Raw genomic sequence first — 20,331 nt, 5'->3', positions numbered from 1 at the left:
TCGTTCTGCTGAAACCGATAGCAATTATAAAATGGTGGGTAACGACATGTAAAAGTATTATCAAAGACATCTGGTTTAATGTAGGCGCAGGAATCCGGTGCAGCTGCTGAAGGATTTGTGAGCGATATTTCAAAGCTTGCGCACATGCTATCTCGAGATGACACGGGCTTCAGTGTTAGGAAATGACTGCAGGAGGCGAGGAGAAACTCACAATTCGCGTCCGGTGTTAAACTATTTTGATGGCTCTATTTATGTGTTTATTGGGCGATCGCTTAGCACGCTTCCCACCTTCATTGATTGGGAATAATCAGAGGGAAACACGCGAGCTTTGCCTGATCTAATCATACTTTCATATTACCTTTAAAGAAGGAAACGCTACAATAAAACCCGTCGTCTAGGTGTTTTTATTATGCACGGGGATGATTATGCAATTTAATTGATGAAAGTACTAAGCCTGGAGTTTTGTCCGGAAATTTGTAATTTTCTGATGCATGTATATTTTATGGCGTATTTATTGACACTATTTGTTTAGTTCGTGAAATTAACATTTGCGTGTGTGTGTGTGTGTGCGTTGATATTTTGGGCGAATTTTTGTGTGCAGTAATCGTAATTGTTTAATATGAAGCGTAAGTTATTCCCAGTCTGTAAATATGAATCTTTATAAAACATTTTTCCGGTAGCTAATGTTCACGTGTCTTCAATAATGTTAGCACAAAACATGATACGGAACGTGTTTTTCCTGCAACGCGTATATATTTCGTGTTTGAAAATTCAAAAGTAACGTTCCCATGACACCTGCAAAACGACACAACGCTTAACGTTCGAATAACCGAACATGTTTTTTTGTTTGTTTGTTTGTTTTTTAAAACCTAAACGTCTTTGTAACTTAACGTTAGCAGCGTATATTTGTTAGCTGGGTACTTTGTTCAGCGGCGACGTACACAGTAGACTCGACAACCCGAGCTACCAACAGCAGCGGGACGAAACTGAAATGCGGCTAAACGGAGTTCAAGTGTGTAACCTGAGCATGAGGTATATTGACCCCTCACCAAATACACTCGCACTCCTCCTTCCTTCCCGCGCAGTGCCTCTCTACTGTTTGTTTGCACTCCGCTGATCCGGAGCGGAAATTCCTTTCCGTTTTTGTGAATGACAAACTTATTAACAATTCATCAACACAGTCTGTTCCATCCGGCCCCGTTTCCACGGCGACGCTTGCTCGGCGCCTCCTGATTGGCTGGCCGACATAATGTATCCATTGAAACGCCTCGCGCTTGTATCCATTCACTAGCTCGCGGTGACAGAGAGCGCATCTAGGACTGGAGCGAAGGAGGACGCAGCGTTGCTTTCTCCGGGATAAATCTCGAAGGGAAATAAAGCTACGAAGCGTTTGGCTTGCACGTCGCGCGTGCTATCGATATTCGGCTGGATATCTAGATCGATTCGTGCGAAAATCGACGGCGAGAGATAAGAGGTTATATAACGAGAAGACAACGTCAGTGGCTCGCGCACTCACTGGCTAGTGTGAGTCATTGATAAATGCACACAGTTGCATGAATGGGCTGGAAGTAGAGCGGGTCTGCGCTTGACTCTCGAAGCAAAACCCGAGGATTTTAATCATCTCGACGGCGCAGAAGAGACTTGGACTTGAGAATTTCAATGCTCCAGGCCTGAAACGTCCACGGCCTCTTGCAGCGCGTCTTCTCCGCAGTTTAAGGTCTCACGGTGCCGTACCGTATTTCACTAATGCTCGATAAGTTCAAACCCGTGCAGTTGGATTCGGTCATGGCCATAAGCAAGACGGTAGAGTGGCTGAAGGAGCAGCTGGAGACGCGCAGGGACTGTTTGCTCGTTATGGACTGCCGAGCGCAAGAGCTCTACGAATCGTCGCACGTCGAAACGGCCATTAACGTGGCTATCCCGAGCCTCATGCTCCGGCGACTCAAGAAGGGCAACCTGCCCATCAAGTCTCTGCTTTCCAACGGGGAAGACAGGGAGAGGTTTGCGCGGAGGTGCAAGACGGACACTATCGTGCTGTACGACGAGTACAGCCGCGAGTGGAACGAAAACATCGACGGCGGCTCCGTGTTGGGTTTACTGCTCAGGAGAATGAAGGACGAGGGCTACAAGGCTTTCTATCTCGAGGGTACGTTCACTTCCACCGCGTTTTGTGATTTTGCCTGCTGTATTTTTTAGGTTTACTGCAACTAAAAACGTTACCTGAATTTATTTTTAAATCATTCACAAGTACTGACTAGCATGTTTTTCAATTTCACTTGTAACCATTCACTAGATACTTAAAGTACTAATAAGCTATGTATTTATTTAGTAACTCGTAACTCGCGACTTATTAATTAACATTAGTTTTGATCTGTTCCATTGATAATAGTAACACCATTTACCTTTAACATTAGCAAATTTGTGCTCCATGCTTCCAACTAGTATGTGTTCCAACTGAAATGTACATTACTAGTCATTATTTATTTGAAACTAGTTATGATTTACAAGCAGACATCTCCGTATACTCGCCATGTTTTGTGTTTTACTGGTTGCAGTTGCATTTTGACTCCCTCTAAATGGCTTCTTTATAGTGGAATTAAAAATAGAGCTAGTCATACCGAAAACATGACTAGTAACAATAGGAATTTACACTAGAGTACACTACATACGCAATCTATTGGATTTATTATCTAAGTGGAATGTAAATAATCAAGTAGTTACTGGTAAACAAAGAGTACTAGCATCTAAAAATTATTTTTGTGAACTAAAAAAAAATGTTAGTCATTATTTGTAAATGTAAAATATGGGTACTCGTATAAAAATATTTGGTTGGCTTTAAGGCATGAATTTTAAACATATTTTTAACTTTACAGGTGGCTTCAGCAAATTTCAAGCTGAATTTCCCACAATGTGCGAGACGAACCTCGACGGTTCTTCCAGCAGCAGTTCACCGACCTCCCAGGTCCTGGGTCTCGGAGGGCTCCGGATCAGCTCCGACTCCTCGGACATCGAGTCCGACATCGACCGAGACCCAAGCAGCGCCACCGACTCGGACGGCAGCCCTCTTTCCAACCCCCAGCCCTCGTTCCCCGTGGAGATCCTGCCGCATCTGTATCTGGGCTGCGCAAAGGACTCGACCAACCTGGATATCCTGGAGGAGTTTGGCATCAAGTACATCTTGAACGTGACCCCTAATCTTCCTAACATGTTCGAGAACGCCGGCGAGTTCAAGTACAAGCAGATTCCCATCTCCGATCACTGGAGCCAAAATCTTTCACAGTTTTTCCCAGAAGCCATCAGCTTTATTGGTAAGCAAACGCAGTTATTGTTGCTTTAATTTGCTTTTCATTCGGTCCCAGTTTTGATTAAACCTACCGGGTCCTTTCAGTGTTTTGAAACCAAACAGATTTTTTATTGTTTGCATAGTAACATATCCCGCGGTTGTGCAATTGTGACACAAAGGCTTATGATGAAACGGGAGACGAAGGGGGGAGGCGGTAATTTGAGCTCAACAGGAAGGAAGCAAGCAGCATTGAAAGTAATCTAGGACAGAGCAATGTTTCGCCACACAATGAGGACCATTTACAGGGCAGTGTTGACATCCTGTTAGCCTTGACAGGGCGCTGCCATGACTTCTACATTTACACGCCCAAATGGTACCATTGTCGAGTAACCTGGCAAGCGGAAGGATCATTTGATTAACCTTAATAGCCCATTTCCACGTCACGTTCCCTGAGAAAATGGCCGGGTTGTTTGCTCTGAGCCTGCAGTCATGCACTAGAAATCCTGCTGAATGAGGCCCCTTTTGTCAATGCTGGGACAGTAATGAATTCTGACAACCGAGCTTATGTACAATTGCATATTCATAAGTCAGTTAACTAACCGTCTCATCTTTTTTTTCCCCCCTCAGATGAGGCCCGCGGACAGAAGTGTGGCGTTCTCGTTCACTGCCTGGCCGGTATCAGCCGTTCGGTCACCGTAACGGTAGCGTACCTCATGCAGAAGCTCAACCTGTCCATGAACGACGCGTACGACATAGTCAAAATGAAGAAGTCTAACATCTCGCCCAATTTTAACTTCATGGGCCAACTTTTGGACTTTGAGCGCACGTTGGGACTCAAGAGCCCGTGCGACAACAGAGTAGCAGCTCCGACCCAGCCGTTGTACTTCACCACGCCGACCAATCACAACGTTTTCCAGCTGGACCCTCTCGAGTCCACGTGAGGTCCCGTCCTGACTCGAATCGAACGTGAGTTTATTTCGACGCCTGTCGAGGGGTTCCTGACGTTATTGATGTTGGCATGAGATGACGGCCGACCAGAGTAGCCACTGATGGGGCATGCGGTTGCCCAGAGCTTCTACGCTGCTGTTTAACGGAGAGAGATCATGTGACTCTATATCTCCAAGACTCTTTAAAGTAGTTTGTTTTATACATACATACATACACAACCATATATATATATATATATATATATATATATATATATATATATATATATATAGATATATAGATATATATATTTCTCCGTATATATACATATTCAAGCATGGAAAGACTGTGGAAATGGAAAGATCGTCCGATATATTGGGGCTGGTGTGCCAAAGAGACTTGACTGGAACTGAACAACGACAAATACTCCAAATATTTGTTTTGTTTAGCACTTGCACCTTGACGTTTTCTAGGTGTGCTCTTCTGTCTTCAATGAAGACTTGCCTGTTTTTGGGACGAGACTTCCCTTCGGTAATGATGGCAGAGTGTACTGTACTCCAACTTATTTGTGTGGAGAAATTTTTGAAACATTTATACATGTGTATATTAAGATATCGGTAAGCCTTGCCGTAGTTAGAATATACCTGTTTTAAAGGAACGGCTGTAGATTTTTCTTCTCCTTTTTTCGTCCTCTTCATGTAAACAAACTGAATATCGATCAATATTATCTTTATCGACGAGTTAAATGCCAAAAATTTGAACAGGTTTTTGCAATGTGTATATGTATAATATATTTCCACTTTTGCTTTACGGAATGATTCCGCCTTCCTCAGCCTTTTAACCACCATCACCAATCAAAGTTGTCATTCTCTTGCCTTAGTTCTGTACATAAGAGTGTTATTGTGCGGTAACCTTTCAGAGCAGTTCCCATAAGCTTCTTCTTTTCATCAGTACTTTTTTAGCGGACTTGACCGCAAGAGCTTGCACGTTCAGAGGGGTCGTCCGAACTTGTATGTGTACGAGGCATTCCTCGAATGCTATTCGGCGGGGTTTCAGATGCATGCCCATTTAGGACCCACACGCCTTTATACTACTCGTTTTTTTGTACATTTTCTGGGGACGTCGGAGAACTGAAGCAAGTAACTCTGATTTTCTTTTTGTGTGTGTGCAAAGATTCGAGGTCTGTGTTGACAAAGCTGGGAGAACATTTGTGTCTCCTGTTCAGGGAAGTTCTGTGACATGCAATTTTTTGTGAGAAAAGTGATGGTTTTCAGGAGGGTTTTGTTTCCCCCTCAAAGCGAAGGCCTGGTTGGGGGGAGGGGCTGTTTTACAAAACCACTCCCCCCAATGCTACGAATGTAAAGAAATGATAAGTTATTAATAAATTGCTATTTTGTCTATTCAAATTTATCAATGTCTCTCTGTTTTCTTTGCCTCACTTGAAAATAAGAATAATAAGGGACGTATATTGGTTTTATACGTAGCAGAATTATAGATATTCACAATAATATTTAATCTTCAGTTGACAGAGTTACTGCTAACCACTGATTCAAAGACTACATTAAACTTTGATGCAGAATGAGAATACAAGTTCCTTTGAATAAAGTGTTGCTCAGTGTTGTTAAGTGAGCAAAACAACTTTCCATGCGGACAGGCTGGTATTTCCAGGTACGGGCTGGTTAGAGCGAAATGTCCCCGCCTGCAGCACTTCCTGACAGGAGATCAGGCTTCTGCTCTAAAAGCAAGTCTTGGCAAAACAGGCTGCAACCTGACACCCTTGGCTTTTGCATACATCAGATAAAAGGATAATCCCTGTGTGGGAGTAAGAAATAGGGTTAAAATGAGTAATTATTATTTCTGATGGCAAAATAGCTGTGTATTGTTGTTATAATAATAACGATCTATTCCACAACATCTGCCAACACTGAGTAGGAGTAGTATTAGAATGGATTTCCTCATATTAGACACTCTAGTAATATATATAAAGATATATATTAAAAAAAGGGATAGATACATAGATGGATAATAGAATATTAAATTAATATTAAAATGAAATTAATATATTATTAAATGCAATCGCATAGTTTATTTATTTATAAACTTTATTTATAATCTATTACTTATGTTTTCTATGTATTTATTTTATGTTTACTTCTAATAATATAAAATGCAGCTGCTTTTGTCACGGCTTTTTAATCAGTTTTTAATTAGACTAAAGTGTGTGTATGTATTTATGTATGTACACACACACACACACACACACACACATATATATATATATATATATATATTGCATGCACATACATAAATAAATACAATTAAATGTAATTACATTACAATTTCTATTTAATTACATGTAACAGCATGTTAGCGACCAAGACACAATGGTTTTAAGACAACATGTGTCTCAGTATCTATTGTCCTAGTATTACTGTTACAGGTCTGTAAGTCTTTTAAGCGGTGAAAATAAACCCAACAGATTGTGACTATACTTGGCCAGTGTGCTAATCCTGTGTGAAGGGTTTCAGTCCCTGTCGTCCTCTTGTGACAGACTGCGCTGTGAAGGATTTGCCAACATGCCCAGCAATTTCCGGTGCTCAAGTTCCAGTGACCCCAACACCACCCTCCTCCGAACCCTCCCGTCAGCCATCATCCGCCCACCTCCTCCCTGCTCACCAGCTGCACTCTTCCATTTGTGTGCTTGTGTGAGCTGCAGTAGAGAAGGCCACCCCTGGCTAGATGACCTCGTCTGTTGTCAGTCACTTTTAACGGGCAGGTGCGTAACTACACAATCATTTGGGCTGAAACAGATGGTTTGATCCACCCCCTTCCTCCACCGGTGAGGTGATTTTCTGTTTAAATTATAACCAAGTTACTTCTTTATTCACATCTACGCTTCTGTGAAGAACCTCCATCATCCATGGAAACGTTTCATTGCACAAAAGGCTCCGGAAAGAGGTTTTAGATGTTCTACACGCAGAAAAACTTTAAAGAGCGGGAAACAAAATTCTAAATCAGTTCTTTAGAATCTAAAATGGCCATCTAGAATATTTTTAATGCTATAAAGGATCTCACCTAAAATGGTTCTTGAAACGTGCCACAAAGAAGCTTTATATAAGAGAGTAACTCGAGCTGCCACGTACATACATATCAATTAAAAAGCTGACACGTCTGTACTTTTTCTGTCAACATGGTGGAGGTGTACTGACTTGAAAGAAATATGGTAGTATATCTATTATCTCATCCTTCTTTTCTTCCATAAACAGTTTATCAAGACTAAACATCCTGGAGGTTATGCGCAGGGCAGAAGAGAGTTTGAGTGTTGTGAGTAAACAGCACAGTGGGCACAGTGGATACGCTGTTATCACACTTAACTGCTACGGGCTCTTCTCCAAACCACCCACATGGAGAGTAAGAACTTCCGCCAGCGTGGGGAGAGAACTCACCCCTGGCAAAGTGATCTCTTTACCTCCTGCTCTCCATCTCAAACTCGCATTGAATGCGAAGAGGCTTCAGAATACTTTTTATCGCTTTTGATAGAGCATATAGTTGTAATATTATGTAATGTATAGTGTACAGTAGGGTTGGGAATATAAAACATATTTTAACAACACAACATTTTTTATTAAGAAATTTATTATTATGTATTAAATCATATATATTAAATCATAGGTCATTAATAGTTCATAGTAGTAATATTCAGATTTTTAGATTATTTATAGATTTTTATATATTTATATATACGTGTGTGTGTGTGTGTAAATAATATTAATTATTGTAATGTATAATATATGTAAAATAAATGTACCATGTATTATATATTATAATTACATTATAATACAAAATTAATAATACATGTAAAAAAAAATTAAAACTAGTCATATAAATAATATATGAGATGTTTTTTATGCATAATATATAAGACGCATATATACTGTATATTATATGTAATTTATATATGTGAGGTAGAGGTAGAGAGAGGTAGCCAGGCAGACAGAGACAAAGAGGTTTCAGGACATTCAGAGTGCGTAGGTGGGACATTTCATTAAAAATTACAAACTTAATTATCCTCAGAGCCAGTGGTCGAGACCTCCACCTCCACACGCTCTGGAATGCTGGAGAGGAATGTCTTCCAAGAAGCGCCACATAGAAGTGCTTTGTTTGGAAATAAAGCATTAGCTTTTTTTGTGTGTTTTCACTCGCTTCTGGACTTCAGCAGCGGCAAAACAAGAGCTCTGTCGCTCAGCCCACGCGCGTCTCTCCGCGACACAACTCCACAAGATTCTTTCCGTTCCTGTTTGCTGTTTGATTTAGAGACGAATTGTGGCCACATTGTCTAATCCACCACAGCCAAAAGTGTGCGTGTTCACGTTATTAGCAAAACATTTGAATTCGCGACAGGACGAAACCGCTAACGGTTGCGCGAAGTGCTTCTCATCGCACAAATGCGCGAATGAAATAAAGACATTTAAACCTTGAGTTTCTCCACCGGCTATGAATAGATTCGCGGCAGGAATGTCAGCCCAGAGCTTACAGCTCCCTGTTTGTGTTGCTTCCATCCATTTCAAGGCCCTTCGTGGCTTCATCTTTATGAAGGCCATGTTACAGCAGAGATGTGGCGGCAGCAGTTCACAAAAGGAGCACTCCAGCCGATATGAATCATCCGCTGCTGTCTCTGTGTGAGCCCACGCGGCTTGATGGAAAAGGAGTAAAAATAGTCATTATCATTTAAAAGCGCCTTTAAAAATAACATGTGTGAGGGGGAGAGAGACAGAAATGGTGAGAAAGAGCAAAAACATTGTGCCTCAACCCACCTACCTCCTCCAAACCAGGTATTAGACCCAAATATTAGACACCATTGTTAGGCAGACACACCAGGATCAGAACTGAAGAGTTCAGTGACAAAACACCGCTGAATGTGACACAAGATAGACAGAAATGTGCTGTATAGGACAGTGTGTGGCTTCTGAAGTCTATTATTCAGTGTTTGCGCATTTTAGTTTAGTAATAGGGATTTAATTAAGGTTTTTGGCCTTGTTGTAAGCAAATGTTATCATTAAAGTGGTCACGGATCGACCATTTTCCAAGTTTATATGATTCTTTAGGGTCTTAATGATTAGTCATACTTTAACATTCATCGAACCATTCTAGTCCATGTTGCTTTAAATGCTAATGAGCTCTGCTGACCCCGCCCCTCTCTTCGAAGGACTGATGAGCAGACTGTAATCTTCAGCATTGAAACTGGCTAACTAGCACATTATTAGGAACGATTTTTTGCAAAGATTCATAAAAACCCTTATACTCTACTGTAGTTGAAACTGGAACACAAATGATTTGTGCGAACATAGAAACATTTAGGCAGAATGGGGATGCATTCTCTTCAAAAATGAATCGTGAATAAATGAAGACCGCTATGGTCATATTGACCATGAAAATTTAACTATGAAAATTTTAAATATATTAATATATATATGGTGTTTACAAAGTCTGCTAATGCTATTATATTATATTATATATGTTTAAATAAATAACAATATTGTACTAAACTATAACATTTTTGAAAAATTTGTGATCAATTTTTAATTAATATTTAACTATAATTATAAAGAGATTTTAAGTTAACTCTTTTTTATCTGACCAAAATAAATATGGTTAGATAACAAACATGCTGTCAAAAACACCAAAAAATACCCTAGAAAATCCACACCAGAGGCCAAATATTGCTCCTAAAATAAAAGTTAATTAGTTGGTACAGGGTTACACACCTACAGGCTGTCATGCAGATTTATATTCTCTCTGCATCTTTGTCTGTTTCCAGTGCTGTGACACGGCTCTCACCCACTCAGCACCAGACACAGGAAGTGAGTTAAGACTCACTCAGATCACAGGAGCTCAGACCTGCCTTGTGAGTGGCTGCACTCCAGGAAATGATTAATATGTCTCATGCTTCAGAAACGAGAACAGATGAGTGAGGGAGAGAACTGGGGCAAAGAAGAAGTGGGAGAGCGTGAAACAATTCAGGATGGCAGCATTTGAGGTGCCTGCAAACGGGTAATTCGCAAAGGATAATAAGGTCCAGATAAATTGCTGGCCCAAATCGCATTGTGCATTTGACCTCTGTGACCTCACCTTAACGGAAGACGTGGATGGCTCCAGTCCTTCACCTTGTCTGCAGCCTGACAGCATCATCTGTCCTTCCATCTCTCGTCAGTACGACGGCAGGTTGACTCACCGCTGCAGTGCTTCACTTTGCGGCACGGTTGCTAAGCAAACTCGGAGATAAATAAATAAAGAAAGTGAATGTGAGAGAGAGAGAGAGAGCAAAGGCAGGGCTTGTGTTGAGCATGAATGAGTGCACTCTGGGCTTCTGAATGGACCGGTCTCTGTTTGAATGAACGTTGCCAGATAGGCAGAGCAGACCATGTCATTTCCAGAAAGGACTGCTTTTGGGAGTGTAGAGGCTGGACCGAGTGTGTTTCCAAATATGTTATTATACGCGCTAAGGTATAATCCAGATGTTTATAAACTCACTACGCACATACCTGGCCTGAATCGCAGGAAACCTGGGTCAAACTTCACACTGAAATGGAGAGAAATAAGAAACTATATTTAGCAAAAAGCCTGTTTTCAGAACAGCATTTTTCGCACTAGCTTTGTAACCAATTAAGCTAATTTCCCCATCACATTTCATAATTTTCTTTTTGATTCTAATTTAATATTCATTTACTTTATAATATAATGCTATAAATATAATGCTTTAACATTTATATATTTTTTTACTTTTGTATTTTCTATTGAAATACAATAAAACAAATCATAAATATCAAATCATAAAAAGAGACAGAGGAGTACTGATATATATTATATACTTATACTTTAAATATTTATTATATAACTTACAGAAATTACAGTTATGTGCTACTTGCAGTCCTCATTTTCTTAACTTATTTTTCCTGATGATTTTGTGATGCAACTTTGTCTCAGCTCAGTGACTGAGCTGACTGTTGTGTATATATATATATATATATATACACACACACACAGTCTGTCAGAACACTGTGTTCTCTCTGAGGATTGACACCAGAGTGAAAGCTAAGAACAGGAAACACATTACAATCAATATGTTCCTTTTAGCCCTGTCCTTTCTACCTTTAATGGAGACTCTGCAAACACTAAAATGGATACACTGCTCTATAATTTAAGGCACTTCAGCAAAGCTTCGACTTTTATCTACAGTACGACTCTTATTGGATCTACTGTACAAAACCATATTTACAAATGACATCCCTGCAGGCTTGAAAAACATGCAATCGGAGGTAGAGTTACGACGGGCATAAACTTAACCGTGACAAATCGTTTAATGGCTAAATAAGCTAGTTTTGCAACACACACTCACACAGAGACACGCAAACTAAGAATGAAACTTCACACTGGCCCTAAATGACTCACTAACATCCTAGTGTCATAGAAACATCCTCATAAACAAGCTCAAACAAACACACACAGAAACCCGGAGCCGCAACAGGAAGCTAGCTAGCGTTGAGAATAACCACCGTTTTTTTTTTCTCTCTCTCTCTCTCTCTCTCTCTTTTCAGGATGCCAGTCATTGTGAAACCCAACACTGCTCAAACCTCCTCCCCTCCACATGCCAAAACACTGATGCTAGCTGTCGTATTTCTGTTTCAACCGAAGCACCCCCATCCAATATCTCTCACTTTCCAGCTTCCTATCGCTAATACCTGCACTGCTAGTTACTAGCATAGCACTTTTGTTTTCCTGTCCTGCACAAACACACACAGAATGCAGACGCTCTTCTATAAACTGACCAACACCTGCCCGAGCCTGACCTTCCACTTTGAGCGAAGTGGTGTTAAATTGCTCTGACCTCTCATTCAACCTGTCCGAAATTCACTCGAGGCAAAGGCGAGGCTAACGTCCTTTTCTGCCATTGTTTTCTTCTCAGGTTTATTGCTGGCGTCAGGATATTGCCATCGTAATACTTTGATGGGTTTGTCCCATGGCTCATCTTTTGGAGGTTAACAACAAAGCTAATCTTTTGGTGGCAAACATGAAAGAAATGTTGTTCTAGCAAGGCTTATTATTCAAAAACAAACTAAATTACCGAAAGATTTTTACATTTCCTTCTCACAAAAGCTGTTAGTAATGGTATTTAGAAATGGTGGGGCAATTTAAGCTAATCGTAATTTAATAAGCAGTTCAACTACAGTAGAGTTACTCTTTTGAAAAGTAGCTGGCTACAATACGCTACTAATAAACATTAACACTGAAACAAACTACTTGGCAGTATGTGCATAAATATACACTACTAGTCAATATAAGAAACATTTTATATCATTTTTGAAGAAAATTTGAAACATTTGGCCTACTTTTTAGGATTTTTAACTTTATTATTGTCACGTTCTCTGGACTTTGTTATTGTTTTTGTCGTGTGCCATGTGTTCCGTTTGACCTACTTTTAGTTAATTGTCTTAGCGTTTTCACCTGTGTGTAGTTAATTTAGTGTTTTACCCGGTGTATTTAAGTCCTGTGATTTCAGTTCTGTTGGTCCGATCTCGTCTTTATGTGCGTGTGATTTTGTCTTATCTGCCTTTCCTGACTACCTGTATTTATATTGTTTATTTCATCATCTGAGTAGATTAAAACGCTTTATTTTCATTTATACTCGTTGTGTGCTCTCCTGCTTATCACACCCGTGACAATTATTAATTGGAGAGTTATTATTTGAAATAGTTTTTACAGTCACTTTACAGTCACAAAAAAAAGAATAAAAATAGATAAATATATACACATATTTACAAGTTTTAAAAGCTAAAAGCATTCAACTTGAGAAGTTAAACTAATAAAAAATACACCCATAATAGTATATGTAATAGTATTTTTAACCTGACTTTAAATATTATTTAACTATACTATTTAAGTATTTTTCTAAAAATCCTTCTGTGCAAAGTTTTGAATCGTTGAATCTGTTTATGTGAAAGATTAATTTACCTAAACTATCCAAACAAACTGATTCACTGGAATAAATCTATGAATCCTTTATATCATTCACTAAATAATATTAGCCAAAACTCCAAAAAACTCTAGCTCTAGCAGCAGCAAGGCCATGAGGGAATTTCTACAATGCATCCCCCGAATTCATGTTACTTTGAGTAAAAAGTGCCTGTCAAACATAAGATAAATACACCAGCATGTTGTAATTAGTGAACCAATCATTGCCTGTTGTTGTGGCGCAGTGCAAGTGTCGACCAGTTCTTTGGTCTGCCTCACAGACAGAGAGAGAATGGCCACTCTTCGTTTGATCCAGAGCTCTAATCCCTTCAGCAGAGTCCTGACTTCCTCTCCTCAGGACGCAGGAAGGGACGGACTCCAGAGAAAGCGAAGGGGGAGCAGCACCTGTTCAGTCTCCCCCACATCTCCTCCCTCCCTCCAGCTCTGGCCCACCCCCCGGCCCAGGAGCGGCCCCCAGAGCGCTCGCAGGGGGCGGGAAAACTGACAACTACAAATGACAGCTGCGCTTTTACTCAGAAGGAGGGTGGCGTGGAGAGGAAGGATGGATGGATGGATGGATATATGGGGGAAAATGAGTTCTTTTCAAGTGGCTAAAGGGATTGATCGGTTTACCACCAGCTTCAAGGCTACCTGTAGAGCAGTCTTCCCTGTCTGCTTCTACTTCTTTGACCTTTATGACCTCCATGCTGTGGGCAGAAACTTTTATTAAAACCTTTCATTCATTCATTTGGGCTAAATTAAATATTTTTGGGCCAAATGAAACATTCATTTGGGCCAATTTTTTTTTTTGACAATTCTTTTATCTTTTTATTCTTTTATAGATTTTATCCTAGATTTTCAATCATAAACTATGAAAATCCATTCCAAAACTAGGAAATATATTCTTACAAGCCATTTTGATATTTATTGTGCGGAAATCCCATTTGTTTTAGTATTATTTAGTATTTATTAGTGTTTATTAATATTATGATTTTTTTTATTTGTTTTTAATTTCACTTTTCATTACTTGAAAATATTTCATTTCACTTCTGGTAATTGTTTTAGTTAACAATAAAAACGTAAAAATAGCATTTTTAAATTTAGATAATATTTATTACATAATAGTATAATTATACATATAACATTTTGTTTTTAAGGATACGTCAGTAGTAGAGAATGAAGAAGACAAAGGAAAAGTCTAAATAAATAATTATAAATATATTAGTTATTAATTTATTACCTAAAATATTTAAAATGCCATTACCACAACAGAATGCTATACACTTGGCAGAAATGAAACTCGACTTAAATTAAAGAAACTACTTACGGTATAAATTATATAGTATATCATCTCAGTTACATAGTGAAAGTCACGAAAAGCACTTGCTTGGAAAAAAGACAAGAACATTATTTGGGATACATCCATGAATGGCGTCACGAGTCAGTAATGTCCATGTATGCTTGTTTGAGCAGAGTGTTGGTTTCTCTTACAACAGCAGGCCATCAATCTCAACAAAGGGGGTTATGGGGCCCCTGAGCCGAGCCGTGGAGAATAGATGAAGCTGGGGTCAGAAAACGGCCGGACGTCCCCCGAAACACCCCACACCCCCATACTTGTCACCCCACCCAACACCCAGCCCCCCCTCCCGCTTGACCTGGGCTGAATAACAGATTTCACGCTGTCTGAGGAGGGAGGTTGAGAGCAGATTGTGTGTGCGGAGGAGGATGGGAAGTGGGGGGCCGCCATTGAAAGGTGTTAAATGATAGTAAAATGGTGGGATTAAGGCAGGACAATGCCGGGCAGTAATCCCTTTTTCCACAATAACCTCCTTCTATCCATTCGCCTTGTTCCAGTCTTCTGCTCTCTTTCTTTCTCTCCCCCTTTGCTCCTCTCAGGGGTCTCTTATAATGCGGATGGGAGAGAGCGATGAAAAAGAGAAAGAGCGATGCGGAACAAAGCCCGAAGACATTGAATCAGGACAGTGTTCCCGAATGTACAGAGCGTGTCACGTTTGCAAGTCCGAGAAGTCGAATATCCACAAACGTTTAAGCACGGAAAGTCGCGGCGACTTGAAAGTGCGACTCTTGACACTCGCCTCGGACCATTGTGATGAATGCAGGAAGGTCAAGGGTTGGGAATTCCTAAGTGATGACCGCAGTTGTTGTTCTTGTCAAGTTCCTTTCAAAGAAGCCGAGGGAAGGGTTTGGGGGCCAGCGAGGTTGACAGCCGGGGTCAAAGGGTCACCTTTGAGTTTCAAGTTAAAAAATCTGACAGAGAGATTCAAAGAGATAAGAGCAGCCCGCTCTAGCAGAACATCCAGCATTACACATCCGATGAGACCGTGACCGTGGAAAAAAAAAAACCACAAGATCGAGCTTCCAATCGTTTACATCTTTGACAAAAATTACTCTGATCCTTCATACAAATGATTCATCTGTCTGTCAGATCTATCAAATATCACTATATGTTCAAAATAAATGGGATGCGATGAAAAATAGCGCAAATAAATACATAAATATGTGACGTTTAAAAAATAGATATTTGGAGTATAATTATGTATTACAAAGCCTTGGGTTGTCATTAAAATAGCATAAACAAAAAGAATTTTCTTCAAAATAAATAAATGGTGATACTATAGTAATTTCATTCAAAATAAAGGTTTGTATTTACATAATATTTACATAATACTTGATAAATATTTATGTGTGTATATATGATTTATATGAAATTAAATATAAATAAAAATATAAACATTTTCACACATTTATAAACATTTTCACACATTTGTGTGTAATAGAAATTATTTGTTTATTTATGACAACCCAATGATTTTTGGAATATATAATAATATGATCTATCTATCAACCCATATCTAATTATTTTCTATCTAGTTTATTTCCAAACTAATATCACTACATATTCCAGCTAATATAACTAACTAATGTATTTATTGTTTATCATTATGTATTCAAAGCCTTGGGTGCCCTGAAAAATGGCCTAAATATATTTATTTGTTTATTAAATGAAACTGAATTAAATTTAAACCTTACAGGCTTGTTTGGCCATGCATTTCTTTTGTATAAAAAGCCCTCATGAGCACGTGGACTCTTTCAAAATGTCACTGAATCATTGAATTACCTTTTCAAGGTTTTTTTTTTTTTTTTTTTTGCATTTCATGCATTCAAAAACCTTCAGTGCAAGTAGTCTGTCTGGTGCATTGGTATACTTGCGTTTGCACATGTGTGTGTTCTGTGCTTATGCTCTGTGCAAGAGCTGGAATGCACGAAGTGGTGGCAAGCACGTTGTAAACGTGTCGCTGAAAGGTATGCCAGCTGCTCACCATATCACACTCCTATCTGGGGTTCATGAAGGGGGCATGAGGGAAGGAAGTGTTACAGAGGACGTATATGAACACGCACCTTCATCTACCCTCTGAGCTGCGCTGACAACCCTGGTGGCACCTGGCCCATTTGACTGGAAAATTTTGTAAAGTTTTTTTCTTAAAAGACATACAAACAGATTCCCGGTAACATCAGATATGTGTCAATGTGCCGGCGCTGGTCCTTTAATAAATGACAGCTCACAAGCTTCCTGTTTGAACACGGTGTGACCAAAAAACGCTTAAGACACTCATCAAATCGATGGTGTTACGGTAAATAGCTAACCAAAAGGCATTACTCTCACAAAAGAGTTTGAAATCATAACAATAGGTGTGCTATTATTAAATATTTGTGTGTTTGTTTGCTTCAAAGAAATTCATGCTTTTATTCAGCAAGGATGCGTTAAACTGACCAGAAGTGACAGTAAGACATGATATTTCAAATAAATTTGGTTCTTTTTATTCATGTAGTTTCTACAGAAATATTATTATTGAAATTATTTCTGAAGGATCGTGTGACATTAAAAACTGTCCTGATGATTCTGCAAGTTCAGCTTTGTATCACAGGAATAAATCTGCAAAAGATGATCATATTTTGTGAAACATTGTGTAAACTCCTAAAGATTTTGAACAGAACGGCTGAATTGCGGTACGGGAGGAAGTGGAAAGACTCGGGGGTGTTGAGAAGGTGGTAATAACATTGTAGCTGTCACCGCAGCATCTGTGTGCCAGTTCTATGTTTCTGCGATCCCACAGTCACGATCTGTCTCGCAGGTCTAATACACTAAAAAGCTTCACTGGCAATCTTGCTCCACAAACACTTAACAGAAGTTTTGCTCTAAAGCTATAAGTTGCCATCGGTACAGCCTAAAAAGTGCTTAATTCTCCACTAAACAACTGAAGCCAAATTCCGGTTCTGCCGCCACATTAACAGATTAACAGGCATTCACCTACATTTATTGGGGCCTGCATGAGCCCTCGTGACCTTTAGTCTGGAGACAGAACAAATGTGATAGAAAATGAGGCTTTTTACGATACCCCAGACAGGAAACAGCCACGCCACCTCCTCCGGTTATCATAAAACTATGCGAACAGGCAACTAAAAGTTGACTGGCATGTGTGTTTGTGCGTTGTGGGGCTTATTTAGCCCGACCTTGAGGAAAATGTTTATATTACGTGGGTGCTAATGAGAAGTAGAGGTGCTGTTGCCTGGCCTGCTAGCTGTGAGGTCAATAAAAGAGAGTGTCCAGCGCTAATCAGCTAAGGCAGGAAGGAAGGACAGAGGGGGATGCATTAGTCTGCTAGAGGCCCTTTTGGATGGAGCGGTTCAGCTATTTAATGAAGTAGAGGATGGCTGGGTGAAGCTGTTACGAGGCAAAACCACAGGAGCCTCTACAAAGACCTCCACATAAACGCCACTACAGTCTTTAATGGACGCACAAGAATGTTTTCGCCGGAGATGAGGGGAGTGGGACGGGTTTCCTCTGTAATAAACAACTGTTAGCCAGCAATTTCCAGTCTGGTGGCAATAACAGGGCGGCTAAACAGGAACAATGATGGAGTGAATAATTAGAAAGAGTGTGTGATTGAAAGAAGAAGTGTGATGGGCTGACTTTCTATGTGTTTAGTTACAGTTTTCATTCAGGGCTATTGATAAAGTGACCAGAAGCTGAATGAGTACTTTAAAATTGTTACATTTAATAAGTGGCAGGTGAAAAAAAAAGTCATATTTGAACAAATAAACTCCAATTACGATTAAAATCGTTACATTAAAAAAATATGTGAAGCATTTAAGCTGAAAAAGTGATGGTACTTAAAATTGTTTACATTTTTTAATAAGTGGCAGGTGAAAAAAATCTATGAGCGATCATATTTGACTTACCCTCTGAAGCCTTTGTAGTATTTTTTCAGTTACAGTGCTTGGCATTAACAGGAGTTCTGGAAATATACTATGGCAGTACCATGGTATTCTTTGAAGTACCAAACCAGTTGCCTGCTCAAAAAGGCCAGCCTAAGGGAGAGTTTTGGTTAGCCTAGGTTGCTATGTGTTTCATTTAGCTTCTTTATTAGTAGGTTTGAACATGTTTGTGCGAAGCCAAACTTTAAAATGCATTTTCAGTGGTCCAGCTTTAATTTTCTGGGCCTAAACATACATTAGCAAGAACACAGAATGCATTTCCAATCAACATCAGAGGCAACGTCACACTTCAACGGCATAAAAACAGTAGCTCCCAAGCATATCAATTATGCTCTAACACAAGTCTCAAATGGACTACTTACTTAGTTTGGGTGAAGGTCACAGGCAGTCCAGCCAGGCTTAGAGTGATTGATGACAGAAAACCAGCCATCGGTTGCATAACCTGGACACACAGCCCTTACCCCCATTAACAAAGAAAACAGGGATCCAGTTTCCACATTAGCACCAGAGTGCATTGGAAATAGAGAATCTCTTAATCCGAAGAGTTGTTAAAAGCCAGATGCGCTTAAATTAGATTAGATCAATGAGTTAAAAGGCTGGTGTCTGAATTAGGAAATGGCCTTGACTAATTTTTTGTCTAAATATTAAGTCATGAGATGTAAATGGAAAACAGTAGATCACTCACATCCTTCCATTCGTGAACAAACCAAATAAAATATAAAATGATTACATATGTTTGAGCAAGGTATTTGTTCAGCAGGGAGTGGTGGCAGGTTTGGTCTTGTGGGTGTTGATTTTAAAACCACAATCACAATAATCAAGTTTCCAGAGAAGTGATGACACACCTTCACAAACAGGTGCCATCACGTCTTTTTCTGCTCTGCCGGACGTGAACCAGGTGACCTTGCTCTTGTTGAGCACTCAGGAGGCCGAACACCTGGTGCAGAACAATGACTGTTTGGTCACATTAGAAAGGTCTTTTCAGGTTTGATCAATGTGAAGTTAAAGGGATGAGCCAGATTCCTTCACGCTGTGTTATAGGAACACACTGACTTGACTCGCTGAGGTTGAATATGTGGCATGCTGTGGATTCCACACATTTAAAATCTCGCTGAACTGTGAATCTGACTAAAAGTAATAATTACGCACATCTGGAGCTTCTAGGACAAATGCTTTTTTTTTCTTGCAATATTATTTTTAATGATTATTTTGAGTACCTACTTGTAAGGATAACATGTAAAACTATTTAGAGCCATTTAGTACTTTTATATTAAATGCAATTCGATAAGCTAATTGCTTTATTTAGACATATTTATAAATACCGCTAACAAAACGCACGGTGCAGGCTATAATGTGAAATTGTAAAGTGAATTGTATTTAATAATGTACTGTTTAAGAATTTTAGTCAGTAACATTTGTAGAATACTGCTGACAAACGCCTGGTGTGTTTATGACTCTACGCATCGCGATATGAACAGTCAGTCAGTAACGTTACTGATTTTGATTCAATAAAAAAGAATCGGTTCGTACGAGTTATTCGTTCAGGAGTCTAACTACAACGCTACATGCTGCGCTGTGTGTTTTTGATTAGCTAAAAAAGAACCGGTTTTACAGCAGCGATTTTAATCTGACTACGCTGATTTTTTTTTTCATTTTTCATTATTATCATTCACTAGAAAAAGAATCAGCTCGTAAAAGTCGAATCGGTCTAAACCGATCGCGCGCTGTATCCCCAGACACATCTTCACGTTGGATCTGGTTTGGACATAGCGTACAACACCAAGGTAAAAATACAATTTTTGATTACCACAGTC

General features: G+C 39.5%; 1 protein-coding gene and 1 long non-coding RNA gene across 4 annotated transcripts; one reads left to right on the top strand and one right to left on the bottom strand.

Annotated features, from left to right (window-relative positions):
• Nucleotides 1–1,272: 1,272 nt before the first annotated feature.
• Nucleotides 1,273–5,620, top strand: dusp6 (dual specificity phosphatase 6). Its single transcript, XM_043227756.1, has 3 exons — nt 1,273–2,146; nt 2,874–3,308; nt 3,911–5,620. The coding sequence occupies exons 1-3, from the start codon at nt 1,747–1,749 to the stop codon at nt 4,222–4,224; spliced, it is 1,149 nt and encodes a 382-aa protein (XP_043083691.1). The 5' UTR covers nt 1,273–1,746; the 3' UTR covers nt 4,225–5,620.
• Nucleotides 5,621–8,056: 2,436 nt separating this feature from the next.
• LOC122330602 lies at nt 8,057–19,217 on the bottom strand. Of its 3 annotated transcripts, none has more exons than XR_006248039.1 (4): nt 19,203–19,217; nt 18,880–18,959; nt 10,340–10,790; nt 8,057–8,903 (listed from the first exon to the last, which is right to left on the bottom strand). It is a non-coding gene; the product is annotated as an uncharacterized LOC122330602 (long non-coding RNA). The 3 variants fall into 3 exon arrangements; XR_006248038.1 differs by lacking the exons at nt 18,880–18,959; nt 19,203–19,217 and adding exons at nt 11,111–11,302; nt 12,096–12,153; XR_006248037.1 differs by lacking the exons at nt 18,880–18,959; nt 19,203–19,217 and adding an exon at nt 12,096–12,491.
• Between the last annotated feature and the right edge of the window lie 1,114 nt (nt 19,218–20,331).

This window comes from Puntigrus tetrazona, chromosome 25 (genome assembly GCF_018831695.1).
Source record: "Puntigrus tetrazona isolate hp1 chromosome 25, ASM1883169v1, whole genome shotgun sequence".
Lineage (NCBI taxonomy): Eukaryota > Metazoa > Chordata > Actinopteri > Cypriniformes > Cyprinidae > Puntigrus > Puntigrus tetrazona.
Note: the sequence above shows the minus strand (reverse complement) of the source record. Positions and strands in the feature narration are given on the sequence as shown.